A 15,731-nucleotide genomic window follows, 5' to 3' on the forward strand; every position below is an offset into this window, starting at 1 on the left:
GACAGTGAATTGTCTTGACAGTTCCTTTGCCTGCCCTTTTACCTCTGCATCTTCATTAAACTGGACAGTTTGTCATATCTGTGACCCACCAACAGCTGCTTTTCCCCTAAAGCTGGGTTTGTGGTTCATGTTATCGTGACAGACACTCTTATAGCCCTGTCAGTTCTCCAGCACTGGCTTCCCAAGGCTTTTAAAACTCCTTTCTTCTTTCTAACTCTTTGTAGTCACTGTAACCTATATATGCATATGTAAACAGAGATATACTTACAGAGTGATGTATGTGTGATCTGAGAGTTAATATTAGTAATTAAGACTGCAATAAAAGAACCTGTGTTTCCCTTAGCAAGGGCTACAGAGTAAAGTGGGCCTCTCTGGTGCCAGCGAAGCCACTGTACTTAGTGAAATTTATTGTCATTCAATACATTCTGATATCGTGTAAACTCCTAAGCACGTCCATCTGACATAGTGTGCTAATGACAGGAGTCACCTGTATGCCTTATGAAGCGCATCTCAGAGGTGATGGGAAAGAAACATGGGGCAAAAGATGAAGGGAAATCCAAGGCAAGGAAGCAGAGACACAGGCGTCAGTGGTGTGGAAAGGGAGAAAACTAGGGGCAGAATAAGTGACCTTAGGGTCACTTAGAGAAACCAACACACACACACACACCCACATATTTAAAACGTACTTTATACAGATCTGAGCGTGCGCACTGACCTGTTTCCTTCTATACCTTCTTGTATAGAATTATCTGGTCTCCACTAGTTAGGGCAGTGAAAGGACCTGGGCCCCTGGATAAGTTTTTGCTGTTACTTAACTATTCTAGTTTTCTGGAGGGAAGAGAACTTATGGATCCTACATGTATAGGGAAATACTTTCCTACACATTGAAAAGAAGAAATGTAGGATATTAGGAAAACGCACAGTAGAAACAAGTTAAAGAGCAAGAGGTTATTAAAGGGCAAAAGTTAAGGCTTTGAAAGATTTAATACAAGGAGGTGACAGTCCCGTGAAAGGTGAACCAAGGGTACAGGAGACGGACCCAGCCTCATTCTGCAACAGCCAAGAGGAGGGAAGGTGTGCTTCCTATGCACGTGGGGGCACGGGTGGCCCTCCGGCACGCGAAGACGCTGCAGTTGTCCATAACCTGCGGCATCGAGCTCCTCCTGTGCTCCACGACTTAGTCGGCTCACGCGTGTCTTGCAGGAAGCATCCTCGTGTCTCCACGCAGCTCTCGCACGCCAGCACAGGCCAAAACCCACCACCTCACTTCTTCCCGGGCTCATCCCCAGCCAGCATTCGCAGTCGAGCATGCGTCGTGACGAGGCCAAGGGACCGAGCCAATCAGAACACGTATTACGCCCATAAGTCGGCCAATCAGGAGGCGCCTTATTACCCGGGAGCCTTGCTTCACCCCGCCTCCCCGCTGACAAGCACGGGTCGCGCGGAGCAAAGCGAGCACCCCGAGGCGAGTGCGCCCGGCAAGCCGAGGCGTGCCCTTTCCAAGGCGGCGAGCAGAGGCCGTCACTGTCCCCGCCGGGTCCCGGGCCCCCGCGGCCCATGCTGGGGGCGGAGCCAGGGCGGAGGGCGGCGGCGCGGCCGGCCCCGCGCAGTGATTGGCGGGCGGCCGGCGGTGGCTGAGGTCCTGGTGGCCGCGCGGGCAACGCAGGCGGAGTCGCGGCTGGCGAGCCGAGAGGATGCTGCTGTCCCTGGTGCTCCACACGTACTCTATGCGCTACCTGCTCCCCAGCGTCCTGTTGCTGGGCTCGGCGCCCACCTACCTGCTGGCCTGGACGCTGTGGCGGGTGCTCTCCGCGCTGATGCCCGCCCGCCTGTACCAGCGCGTGGACGACCGGCTTTACTGCGTCTACCAGAACATGGTGCTCTTCTTCTTCGAGAACTACACCGGGGTCCAGGTGAGGCGCGGCCGCGCAGGGCTGCGTGCGAGCCCTCCCCGCGGCCGGGGCGGCGCTTGCAACCCGGGCGAACACTCGCAGCCCGGCGAGCACGTGCCGCAGCTCACGGCCTCCCGCCGCGGGGGGAAGTTTCTGGTTCTCACTTCGGGGTTCCTTCTGGAACGTCCTGCTGAGGCTGAGTGTGTTCCCGGGTCCGCCCCACCCCCGCCCCGGGCCGGCTGTTACTGCCCATCTCAGTGCCTGCCAAAGTAGGGCACTGAGTCCGAGGTGGTGATGCTGGGACTGGCTTCATTTGCACTTCCGAGGTCTTTTAGATTAGCAAGACCTCTAGGCGCTGACCAAAGTGACAGCTGTGAAGGACGACTCCTGCCTTGGGTTCCTCCCGGGTGAAAGCGAGGGCCTAGGGAGGAAATGAATACATTGGTTACAATAGGAGCCTCACTGTCGATACAGTTCTCTTCAGCTTGGACTGGGCTTCAATGTGGGCTGATCTCTTGTCAGATTGCTTTCTTCCTGCTACTGTTTCTTTCTTTCTTTCCACCCCTCCCTCCCCCCCCCCCGCCCCGTGGAGATTGAACTCTGAAAACAATAAAGAGTAGAAAGCTCTCCTAATGTGAATTCGTTATATGACATCCCATAAAAACCTACAGTTGTACTTCCTTTTTGGTTTTCAGTTTCAAAGAAGAGCTCTGTTTGGGTTCTCCCAGATGTATCTATGACTTTCCCCCCCATTTCTCAGTTCTTTTCATTCTGTGTTAGGGGGGTACTTTGGCGACTGGATCCCTTACTGAGTTTTGCGCCAGTTGGAGATTATGTCTGAGGTAGGGAATTAAGACCTCTCTGAATCACTATCTTTTTAAATGTTTTCCTAGGGAATAGGAAAATCACTGTTGCACATCAAGGTTTCTGAAAAATTGACTTTTAGAATAGGATTTCATTCAGAATTTTTAGGAACCCCCACACTGATGGTTTCAAACCTCCCTCTTACTTTACTAAGTTTGTCAAGTGAATGTATGGTCTAATCGTGGATAAGTATTTAATTTCACTAGCAGAAGGGACAAGACAGCGGGGAGCACAACTTAAAGTTGCTGACCTTGCACATGACAAGTACCCCTCAGACGCTCAGGGACCTCTACTCAAGTGCCACCTATATTCTTGCTGCAGAGACGTTAGGATGAGTCAGAATGAAGCAAAGTTAGTGAGTTTATTGATTGGGAGAGAGGACACGCACTTGAGGGGAGTCAAGTGCAAACCTTATTACCCCCCACCCAGGCTACAGCAGCTGTTTTCTAAGTGATTTTAGGGCTTTTAAGTTAACGCCTTAAAACTAAGATTAAGGAGAAGAGAAGGAAAAAAATGAGTTCTTCTATTCTTTCCAATAATGAGCTCTAAAAAAAAAAGAAGCAAACCAGGATCTCACACTGTAGTCTTGGTGGGCAGGAACTCTATGTAGACCTCACAGGCCTCAAGTTCACAGAGATCTGCCTGCCTCTGTCTCCAGAGTGTTAGGACTAAAGGCATGTACCGCCATGTCTGGATTAAACTCTTTTAGTTATATGAAATTTAAAACGGATTCATGGCGGTACTGAACAGTTTACATATGAGGGAGAAATGTGGTTAGGCAGTAATATGGATCAAAATAAAATCAAAGTAATTAGCTGATCACTGGTCACAAGAGTTTGAGATGTGAGCTTGTCTTCTGCCTTAGGTCACCAGCTATAGGGATAATCTTTTGTTTGTTTTTTGTGGTTTTTGTTTGTTTGTTTTTTTGTTTTTTTGAGACAGGGTTTCTCTGTGTAGTCCTGGCTGTCCTGGAACTCACTCTGTAGGCCAGGCTGGCCTCGAACTCAGAACTCCACCTGCCTCTGCCTCCCAAGTGCTGGGATGAAAGGCGTGCGCCACCACTTGCCTATAATCTTACTTGTAATGGTTTTAGAATATGTGCACAGTGGAGAGCAGTGTTCAAGCAGCTGTATCCAACCAATTCCACTTAAAGAGGGAGAGGGTGAGGGTGAGGGCCTCCTTTGCTATTCAAAAGCAGATTGTGTGGACATTGCATTGGATTCTTTTGTTGTTGCTGCTGTTGTTTTGTTTTGTTTTTGAGACAGAATTTCTCTATATAGCCCTGGCTGTCCTGGAACTCAGTTTGTAGACCAGGCTGGCCTCGAACTCAGAAATCCGCCTGCCTCTGCCTCCCAAGGGCTGGGATTAAAGGCGTTGCATTGGATTCTATGCAAATGTAGGTTCTTTTCTGTTTTCGTTTTTGCTAAAATTCTGAGTAATTCATGTATCCTTTCAAGTTAAAAAAAATCTTTGTGTGTGTGTATGTGTGAATGAATGTACTGCATGCACATAAATATTCATATCCGTGATTGTGGGGCAAATGTACCATGGCATGGACATGGAGGTCATAGGAGAACCTTGGGTATTGGTATTTACCTTCTACTTTGAGTCAGGTCTCTTGCTTACCACTGTGTGTGTGCCAGCTTAGCTGGCTTCTAAATTTCTGGATTCTGTCCTGTATCTGCTTCCCATCTCACTGTAGGAGCACTCCATAAAAGAGAGATGAGTGTCTGGCCTTGTATGGGTTCTGAGGCTCTGAATTTGGGCTCCTCAGGCTTGTGTGACAAGTGTTTTAGCTACATCTGCTAACTGCCCACACCAATATTAGAGCCTTTCGGGTCTCCTATTAGTACTGAAAGTGAGCAGTGTGTTCCCCTATCTGTAGGGGAAGTAATGCAGCCTTTGTAAGTTTTGCTCATTTTGCTAACTTGAAATCCATTAGAATGTGACCAGAGGGACTAGGGACTGAAGAGACGTCAGTGGTTAAGAGGACAGTCTGCTCTTACACTGGCCTGGATTTGGTTTCCAGATCCCACAATGGCTGTTTCTCAACTACCTGTAACTCTGGCTCCAGGACAGAGGTCTGACACCTCTGACCCCCATGGATACTAGCCCTCACAGGCATATATGCCTTACCTCCAGTATATATACTTCAAACATATTTTTAATCTTAAAAAAAGAAAAAAAAAGGAAAAGAAAAGTCTCTTTAACATTGTGAAAAGCCCATTTCTTAAGGCTAACACAGCAGATTATTTCAGGCTTAGTGGTTTAGAATCAAAGATTCTAGATGAATATTCACAGAGACTGTAGTAGTTGTAATAAAAATGAAATATCTTTTTTTCTTGTTTGTTTATATATATATTTTTAGACAGGGTCTCACTCAGTAGCTCAGGTTGTCTTAAATTCACTTGAACTTACAGTAAGCCTCCTACTTCAGCATCCCAGGTCCTAGCATTACAAAACTTAGCCACCACACTGCCTTTAACATTTTGATATTTAGAGAGAGAGAGTGTGTGTGTGTGTGTGTGTGTTGTGTGAGTATTGCATGTACATGAGTGTTCAGGTGAGCATGGCCCTGTGTGCACACAGGGAGTCCAGAGCAGGATGTGGGTTGCCTTCTTCTATTGTTCTATGCTTATTGCCTTGCCTTGGAGTCTCTCAACTCAACCAAAAGCGCATCATTTTCAGTGAGGCTAGCCAGCCAGCACACTCTTGGGATTTGCCCATCTATCTCTAAGTTCTGAAATTACTGGCATGTGCAGACATGCTCAACATCTCTTAGACATGGGCACCTGTGGTTCAAAATCAGGTACTGATGAAGAGCAATTTTTTTTTCCTATTGAATCATCACTATAGCCCTTTTAGAATTTTTTTTTAAGTTATTAAAAGTTAATGTGAATGGGCCAGTCTAATGGCTCAGTGGTCAAGGGCACCTGTCACTAAGTCTGATGACCTGAGTTTGATCCCCGAACCCACATAGTAGAAGGAGAGAACTAGTCTCGAGAGTTGTCTTCTAACCTCTACAAGCACAAGCTCAAGTCAACCCCATACACAAACAGATATATAGGTAGGTGGGTAGGTGGGTAGGTGGGTAGGTAGGTAGGTAGGTGGGTGGGTGATAGATTGATGTGGAGTTAGAGAGACGGCTTAAGCATGAAGACCTGAGTTCAGTTCCCTAGCAACCACATTAAAAGCCGAGCATGGCTGTGTGTGCCTGTGGCCCCACCACTGTGGTGGATGGAGACAGGGGGATCACTGTAGCTTGTGCGCTGCCTGTCTAGCTCCAGTTTTAGTAGAGACCCTTTGTTAGGGGAGTAAGGCAAAGAGTGATAGAGCAGGCCAGGAGAAGTCCTCCTCCTCTAGCCTCCAGGGAGTGTGCATGGCCATACACATGTGTGCATACGCTACTCACACCCACCCCCCAAAATTAATTCATGTTTTCAAGTATTAGAGTATTTATCTTCTCATTGCAGTGAAATCCAATAAAAGCTGGTTATTGGTGTTTGCAGGCCAGCTGTGCAGTGATACAATATGTGACTCCTCAGTACCTGGTGAATGCTTTCACCACCATTATACTGCTTACATTTGTTATTAACAATTAGAATGTACCTTAAAATATATTTCCCATGGCTTTGACTGCCAATCCCCTCTGGTCCAAATTCTAGTATTGATAAGATACAAGACTCTTGGGTTATCATTTATTTACAAATTAATTTTGGGACCATGACGGGGTCTGCAGAGTAGCTAGGGGTATAGAGGACTGTGCCAGCACTCCTTGGCTGAGAGCCTTTATGCAGAATAACTTTAAATGTTTCAGTGTACCCTGCTTACGCTATAGAGTAGTGTGAAAGTCCTGGGAATAAGATAGTGTGTAGGTGTAAGGTGCTGCTGTTGCTGTACAGTGCGCAGACTCTTCTAGGGCTTGTCCCTTGTACAGAAGCTCCTCTCAGCGTCTCAGAAACAAAGACTTTCTACGTGCTGGCCACATAAACTGGTTTGCTCTTTCCTTGGCGCTGTCTTATCGAGCATCCTGAACTCTTCCTGAGTCAAGTTTGCATCTGAATCTTGCTGAAGGCGCTAAATTCCAGGGACAAAATATGTTTACTTAGAGGGGACTCACAGGTTATCCAATCTGACCCTTGTATCGGGACTGAATTCTTCCCACATTCTGCCCAGATATTCATTGGAACCCACTATCGGTGATCTTTTTAAAAAAATCTTAATTGTTTATGTGTTCAGTTTTGTTCCTTTTTGCTTATTTATCATCTTTGCGATTCTTTCAAACCCCAAATGACTTGCTTTGCTTAGCTGGGAGCTGCAGAACTGTGGACTTGGGTGTGCCTCTGCTTAAGCCGAATAAGCAAAACCTTTGATTCAGGAAATTGTTTCCCAGGTGTAGTTCTAGTCTAACACAGCTTAAATCTGCTAGGAAATTGGCTAGCGAGAGATTTACAAGACAATTTTTGAAAAATATGGTTAAGATTTTATTTCAATATCTTTTGTAAACATAAAACAAACTTGGCATTTAGTGTTTAATTTTTGAAGTCTCTTGTAAAACAATGTTGTTTACTCTTTGAGAATTTTCTATATTTTGACCATATTCTTTTTCCTCCCGCAGTTCTTCCACATCTTCTGCCTGTGTAGTTTTATTGTTGTTACTGTTTTACTTTTTTATTGATTCTTTGTGAATTTCACATCATGCACTCCAATCCCACTCATCTTCCCAGCCTTCTGTATCTGCCCTCTGCCAATGGGAACAAAAAAATAAATAACAAAAAAAGAGAACAAAACAAAAAACAGATCTGTGGAAGCTGCGGTTTGTCACGGTGTGTCTCACAGTTCATCCTTTAGCTCAGACATCTTTACTTGGAAATGTTCCTTGCAATGAGTCACTGGTTTGGTTCTAGGCCTCTGCCTTCTGCTACACTGTCAATACTGGGTCCTCACTGGGAGTCTTCTCCAGTATCCTGTTGTTGCCCTGTGTCATGGAGATCCTGTAGGTTAGGATCTGCCCGACAGGCCCCTTTACACACTCCAGCAGTTCATAGATGAGGTAGGTGTTGGTGTGTGCCAACTCAGAGCCCTGGATCTAGGCCTGAGTGGCAGCTGAGTTGGTCAGCCTGCCAGTTCTCTTGCATACACATCACCAGGGCCAGCTCTACTGTGCTGCCCAGGCTAGGTGCGGGTGCTGTAGCCAACAAGAGGCAATGCCAGCTCTCCTGCTTTCAGTGTCCTCAGGGCCAGCTTTCCCACACTGCCCAGTGCCATGCTCTCCCCAGTGCCACAGCTGATGAGGGGTCTGGCCAGCTCTGGGCAGTCCTTTGACAGCAACATGGCTCCAGGCAGCAGCCTAGACCAGGGATATTCAAAAGGCCTTTGGTGATAACATGGGTCATAGACAATGACACAGACCCCAACCCACCCCGATGCTGCAGAGTCATGGACCCAGACATGGTCCTTGGCAGCAGTATGGGCCAGGACCTCACCGTGGCCTCAGGTGGCTGTGCAGGCTGTTCCTCGGCACCTGGGCGTCTCTTCATTGTGTAAACACTATTCCACTTCTCTTTCCCCTCTCTCTGATACTTACTTGCTCATCTTGGTGGGGGTCTCCCACTCCACCCACACAGGCAAAAGTCCTCTGAGTGTCCTCTGCCCCACCCATGCCGTGTGGTATTGGGTGGGGCTTGTGTAGTCTTTGAACACTTTATTTTTCTATTTTAAATAACAGATGCAATCAAACACTTTTAGTGTTTGATTTTAGTGAGAAAGCCACATTTCCGTACTGCTTTCCGTACACATACCTTCCTTAGGTCTATAAGCAGTCTACTGTGAAACTTTAGATTTCTTCAAAAAGAGCTTTTGTAAGTAGATCTAATTTTGAGGAGCTGTGGGAACTTGGGAATTGACACTTCTTAATGGAATTAGAAGTTAATTCTTTCTGAATTTTCATGTTACAGTTTCTTAGATAGTGGCTGATATTGTAATAGCTAGAGAATGCAACACTAAGTAATACTTTCCCAAAAGGGTTCTGGGAACTTGGGTCTTCATCTGTGTGTCCATAGACCAGCATTCACATTTGCACTCTGTTTCGGGTACTGTGCTGGTGTCTAGAGGGTGAAGAACTATGGAGCAACCATACTATACTTACTAGTGGGGAGACAAGCAGTAACAAGACCATTCACATTGACTGCTGTGTGGCCTCGCTTAGCCTACCGGGTAGAGGGTAGGTGGTTAGAAAAGTTTCTCTGATCAAGTGCCAGAGCAAGTTCTCTGAAAAAGGTCCGGTGTTTGGGGACATTAGGACAGTCCAGGTAGAGGTGCTGGTCAGTGTAGTGAAGAAGTATATGTGATGAGAGCGAGAACAATCCTTCCACATCTATTTTTAAAATAGCCAGTGTCTGGAGAGGTGGCTCAGAGCATAAGAGCAGGTACTGCGCCTCCAGATGACCTGAGCTGCTCCCCAGTCACAACCACCTGTGACTCCTGTCCCAGAGGGATCAAGTGCCCCTTCTCAGGCACTCATTCGCACATGGCGATGCACCTGTACAACATGTACACACAATTAAGTTAAAAATAAGATCTTTAAAAAAAAAAAAAAACACTAGCAAATATTGCTTTTGGTTAGTAACAAAGCCTTTACTGAATGCTGCTGTATACCAGTATTGCCATTCATCCTTACGTGGTAGGCACCATTCTTAGCTTTTTATAGACAGAAAACAGGTCCAGGCAGTTCATTTGTGTAGTCTTCATGGCAGTCCAGTTTGGGGGCTGCGTTTGAAGACGTGTTTACAGTTGACGAGTGAAGTGAGTTCGCTGTTCTTGGGGTATTTGTGCTATGAAAGCACAGAGAAACAATTACAGAAAACACTTGATACCTGACATTGTTGGATGGTTGTTTACCAGCTTTTCCAAATAGAGGCAAAGATGTGCTTCACTGCTTATGACAAGTTCAATCTTCACTTCAAGACAACTCACATACGGCAGAGCGAGGCAAAGTGGTTTTCAGTTGATACTAGAGGGAATGTGACACCAGAATTGCTGTGAAGACTTCAGGCTCAGTGTTTAAGGCCATCTCCGTTCTGTGCTGCCCTGCTGTGTGCTGCCCTGCTGTGTGCTGCCCTGCTGTGCCAGTCTCTGTCCACCCCAACTGCTCCTTTTTGCATCATAAAAATAATCTATAGTGTATTTTAAACTGGTCCTCTGTACATTTAAGGTTCAGTCCAGACTTGTGCTGCTCCTTATCTGCCGTCACCTTACCCTCCCTTTTTGAATCAATAACATCATTTTGGCATGAAATTACTATGTCATAATGTGTAGATTGTCTCCTATTCGAGATTGTAGTCAGTAAAAGGAGAATGACCCTTCCTTTTGAACAAAAAGGGCAATCAATACCTCACAGAGAATCCTGTTCAGGAGGCTCTGTGACCCTGCGTTAAATTTTACTTTTAAGGAATGGGGGCTTTTGAATGGTTTGCTAAGATGGTTGTGTTTATCTAACGAGGTTCACATTTACTGAGACTATTGAATCCCCAGGACTATGGGGATATAAAATGGGTAAAGCAAGACAGATAAAAGAATTCTAGGACTGCCAAGAAACAGAGCAACCTTTGTCTGAGCGTTTAAAAGCCTGTGGTCTTGGAATTGTTAAAACTGCAGCACACCAAGGTTTACCTTGTTTCTCCCGTGGCATTTAAGGCAGGTACAGATGGAAGTATTAGGAAGGTATTTGAGTGTCTCTGTGTCCACGTAAGAGGTAGTTCACAGGCTGGCAGCTTTGCTGCCATGTCTATGGGAATCCAAGGACAAGAAATAAATGAGTTCACATCTAGGAGAGTTATATTAAGTTCCAGGCTAGGGACCAGTGTTGTACATTGACAAAATAGCTGTCATTCAGGATAGAAAGAAGTTGGTTTATAACAAAAGACAGTAACTGTGTAATGAGTTAAAGACCAAAATAAATACATAAACAAACAACTTTGGAGATAAGGAATAGTGCAGCTGAGTCTCAGAGTTTTGCTTTTGTTATTTTTTTAAAGATTTATTTATTTATTTTGTGTATAGCTGTACAGATGGTTGTGAGCCTTCATGTGGTTGTTGGGAATTGGGTTTTTAGGACCTCTGCTCACTCCAGTCAGGCTTTTGTTACTTTTAAGTGAGGTTGGAGCTGTTCTTTGTATTAGTAGGTGACTCTGTGAGTTGTATGGATCATGGTGAATGTCACTTCTCTGTGTGCCTATATAATGTTTTGTTTCCTTCCTGAGGGATATTTTTATTTTTTACGTTAGTTTTTTTTTTCTTAAGGATTTCTTGCATATTATCCGTATAGTTAATATTCAGAGTGAAAAAAGTTTCTTGAAGACAGAACATTTTATTTAATTAGGGTAGGCTCTTCTTTAGCTCAGGCTGTCTTCAGACTCATTATGTAAGATGACCTTGAACTTTGGACAGCCCCTTCTTAGGGGGTGTGTGCCAGGATTTATGTGGTGCTTAGGGTCAAATCCAGGGCTTTAGGCGTGCTAGGCCAGCACTCTACCAATGGGGTGTATCCGCAGGCTTCAGATGTGGAGAGTGTCTAGTAAGACATCGGGATCCTGGAGTGAGAGGCCTGGGTATAATTCCTTTTTCTTTGTCACACTGTAGCAGTTCTGCTTCTCAGCCTCAGTTGAGACTGGAATACATTTGTCATGCTGTTCTGAAGACTTTAATGGTTGATCTTTACTGTCACCTTGACTGGATTTAGAATCGCCTTGGAGATGTGCTTATGGTATGTCTGGGAGGATGTTTCCAGAAAGTGTTTACTGAAGGTGTCCTCATCTGATAGGGTGGGGCCCTGGACTCAATAAAAACCGGCATTTATCTGTTTCCTGTCCAGGGACACAGTGTGGCCAGCTACTTCACACTCTTGCTGCCGAGCCTTCCTACATCGAAAGACTGTATCTTTTCTTAAAAGGCGAGGCAAAATAAATCCCCACCCCCAGGATTTTTTTTGGCTGTCCTGGAACTCAGGTCCACCTGCATCTGCCTCCTGAGTGCTGGGTCTACAGGAGTACCCACCAGGCCTGGCTAAAAGAAACCCTTCTTAAATTGCTCCTGTCAGACACTTTGACACAACAATAAGAAAAATAATTCATACAAAGACCAAGTGAGATAATATGTTATTTTTTTAGTTCATAGAGTAGTAGGTAATCCATGGTGAGGGAAAAAAAAAAAAAGAACCCTTTTGAAATAAGGACAGTATTGAGAAACATGTATGCTGATTGTATGAGTTTTGTGATATGTAAGTTTCTACTCAATTCACATGGTAATTGTGCATTCTGATCATTAATCAAATAATTGTGTTTACTACTTTAACCTTCTTACAAAGTATAGTTTTACTAATTAGTAATTTAGTAAATTTATTATTTATTTAATGAAACATTTCAAATTGGACTCAGAAAAAGACCACAGTTTTTGTACATATTATAGTAGAAGTCCCTTAGTAGGTGGAAATCCTGTGTTTCTTTACAAGGATATGTCTAGAACACGTTAAACAAACAGGAGGAGGTGTGGCTGCACCCGTTAGGCTAACCAGTCAACATGCCTTTTAAAGCCATACGTGTTGTGTGTGAGCATTTTTTTAAATATATAGAAAATCCCCAAAATAGCTAGTATAATAAGCACACATGCCAGTAAGCCTCTTATTACTGTAAAATACTGTGTAATACTTTGTGCGTTCTTTTATGTGACTGCAGTAGGTCTGTTTACATCAGCATTTACCCATACAAGGTGGCTACTGTCATTCAGGCCTTGGAAAGTTTTCAGCTTCTTTGAAACTTGTGGGGTTACTTCTCCAGTTGTATGTGCTGTCCATGGTTGGCTAGACATGGCACATGACTGGCGCATGGACCTAAAGACAGATTAAAGAATTCATTTCAAATGATTTCAAGCACAGAGTTTAAATTGTACATGCACTCTTAGTCAATGTCCTTGTAGCTGCATTTTGGTGTAATTGGAGGGACATGGACTAGTTAGCTGTTTCTTTTACTTGATGACAGTTTTGAATGAAAAGCATGTTAGATACAAAATAATTTAACTGTTGACCCCCCCCCACACACACACACACACTCTTTTTCCCTGTATGCCTTCACTCCTCGAATTGGTTTTTATCAGATAGCTGTTCCAGGTGTACCAGGCATATATGAAGTAGTTTATGTAGTTTCGTTTATGCCAGTGCAATCCTGTGAGGAGCAATTAGTACATTATACTTTATAGTTAATGAGATAGATATAGAGAAAGCTGATACATCACATCTATTTCTTGTGTAAGATGGAGGGCTGGGATTCAAATGTAAGTCTTAGTCCGTGTCTTATACTTTGCAGCCTGTGGTCTTAGTGATGATCATGTTATGAAGGGCAACCTCTTTTTCAGACTGTGTCTGCAAGACCCGTGAATTAAATGACCAAAGGCATACTAACTGTAGAGAAACTGCCCATTTTATTGATGCTAATATTTTTACATGGTAGGAGGAAACTTGGAAGAAATGAGAAGCCCTACTCAGGGGGATTTTTCAGGTGAGATTATGTAGTGACTAGTGTAAAAGAAGCTACTATAAGGGATACCAAGTATGGGAAATAAGTGCTGCACACCTCAGGGTGGTCACACAGACTCAGACTGACAGCTCAGGTCTTCCTGCTGAAGAAGGGGACGTCTTTGAAAGTGAGAAATTCATGTCTTCTTTATAGAAAGTTCTACTCCAGCTCTAGGCCGAAGACTGGGGGCAGAGAGCTTTTCTTGTGCCTGCGATTTCTTAACTGTTTTTATTCAAAATCATTCTTATGCCAAAAGGGCATATTTGGGGTTGAGTTCTTTCAGCGATATCATTTATATTTGAGACCAATGAGACGTTTTTCTCACTATGTATTGTATTTCAACTTTCATGCTAAACCTACTGGACTTTACTGAGATAAATCAAGAACATACCTTTAAACTTTGTAGTTCTTCTTTGCCACTGTGACCAAAACACATGACTGGGAGAAATGGTTTATTTTGCCTCCCAGTCTTGGTGATTTTAGTCCCTCACAGCAGAGAAGCCTGGTAGAGCAGCTCACTGAGTGGCAACAGGACTGTGCTCATGTGATCATGGACCAGGAAGTGTAGAACAAAGCCAGAACTAGGGGCCCTAGTAACCTACTTCTGCCAGCTAGGCCCCACTTCCTGAAGGTTCCACCTCCTCCCTCCCCCTCCCAAAAAAGAAAATAAAAATAGTACCACCAACTGGACAGCAAACACCCCAAACATAAGCCAGTGAGGAGGGAAGGAGGGAGGGGGGAGGAAGGAGGGAGAGAGGGGGGAAGGAGAAGGAGAGAGAGAAGGAGAGAGAGAGGGAGGGAGGGAGAGAGAGAGAGAGAGAGAGAGAGAACACACCAGCTCTCAAGTAACTTACATGTATGTCATGGAACAAATTAAAAACTATGTAACCAGAAAATTATTTTAAGAGTATTTGATTTGTCTGTATTTAATTAATTAACTGAAAAAAAAAGGAAAATTAATTCCTTTCTCTAAAGACTTTAAATGAACCATTTTTTTAGTGTATGTGTGTGTGTGTCTAGGTCAAAAGACAGGTCTCAGGAGTTGATATTTGACCATGTGAACCCTAGGGATCGAACTTTTAGCTCATCAGCTTTGGCAGCAGGAATCTTTATACACTGCATCATCTCACTGGCCTTAGATAAGTTTTGAAAAAAAGTGGAAGAATCTAAAGTTACTTGGATAATTATATAAAATATAAGTCTGAGGTTGGGCTCAAGACGGAAAGACATCAGTAAGGAGCCAAGAGAACAGCCCCAGAGAGAATCTGAGAATCAAGGGTGTGGGCAAACATACAGTGATCTACACTTTTTATCTGTAAATAGTTTGTAAATTCTTAACCCTTTAAAAAAATTCCCTAACCCCTACTCTGCAGATCAGACTGCCCTGGAACTCATTGTAGAAGCCTAAGGTGGCCTCGCATTCACACAATCCTTCTGACACAGCTCCCCAAGTGCTAGGATTACAAGGATAAGCTACTGTGTCTGCCTTCTTAGCTTTTTAAATTTTAAAAGCACTACAACCTTGTAACTAGTTTTATACTTGTCAATAAAATAACAGTAACTGGGACTGGGGAGATGGCTCAGGCTGCTTTTCCAGAGGGACCCAGGTTCGATTCCCAGGAGCCACACAATGGCTTACAATCATCTGTAGCTATAGTTCCCAGGGATCTGATGCCCTTTTCTGATTCCTGCAGGCCCCAGGCAAGCATGGGGTGTACAAACACACATGCAGGCAAAACAGATGTCTTTCTGCATTGCTCTTCACCTTTTATATTGAGGCAAGGTCTCTCACTTGAACCCAGATCTCACTGATTGGCTAGTGTAACTAACTGGCTTGCTCAAGGAATCCCTGTCTACACTTCACTAAAGCTCTTGCTGTGTAGCCCAGGCTAGCCTCAAATTCCTAATCCTCCTGCTTTAGCCACTTAAGTGTCCGGGATTTCAGGCATGCACCACTACATCTGGTTGAAAGGTATCTTTGGATGGTTTGGGTATTATTAGCTTGGAGGCTAGCGATGTCTCCAAAGAACCTTACATAATTTACATATGCATACATACATACATACATAAACATACATACATACACACATGCATACATTTAACTGGATCTGTAGTTCTTGTAAAGTGTACCCAGTGGTCCTTAAATAGTTCTACTTTATTTCTAAGAGTGATCATGATCATGAGCTGGCATCCCAATATTAACTCTGCACAGATCAACTAACCATTGGTTACTTATTTGTTTGATTTATGTCGTTTGTAAACTTGATTAGAAGTAATTAGACACGTGTGAACACACTGTGCAGTTGTCTTAGAGCAGTAGCAGCAGCCTTAGTGTGAGTCCTTGACATCTAACTTTATATTATGTAGCTACATTGCTTTTACACAGGGCTTATTAATGCCCTTTCAG

At 44.2% G+C, this 15,731-nt stretch overlaps 1 protein-coding gene across 1 annotated transcript in view; it reads left to right on the forward strand.

Moving 5' to 3' along the window:
• The first annotated feature begins 1,413 nt into the window (after positions 1–1,413).
• Agpat5 (1-acylglycerol-3-phosphate O-acyltransferase 5 (lysophosphatidic acid acyltransferase, epsilon)) overlaps positions 1,414–15,731 on the forward strand; it is a 38,135-nt gene continuing 23,817 nt past the window's right edge. The window contains exon 1 of the mRNA NM_026792.3: positions 1,414–1,913. Within this exon, the coding sequence (NP_081068.1) occupies positions 1,695–1,913 (219 nt within the window). The 5' untranslated portion in view covers positions 1,414–1,694. The remainder of the gene's footprint in view (positions 1,914–15,731) is intronic.

Source organism: Mus musculus, chromosome 8, assembly GCF_000001635.26.
Source record: "Mus musculus strain C57BL/6J chromosome 8, GRCm38.p6 C57BL/6J".
Classification (NCBI taxonomy): Eukaryota; Metazoa; Chordata; class Mammalia; order Rodentia; family Muridae; genus Mus; species Mus musculus.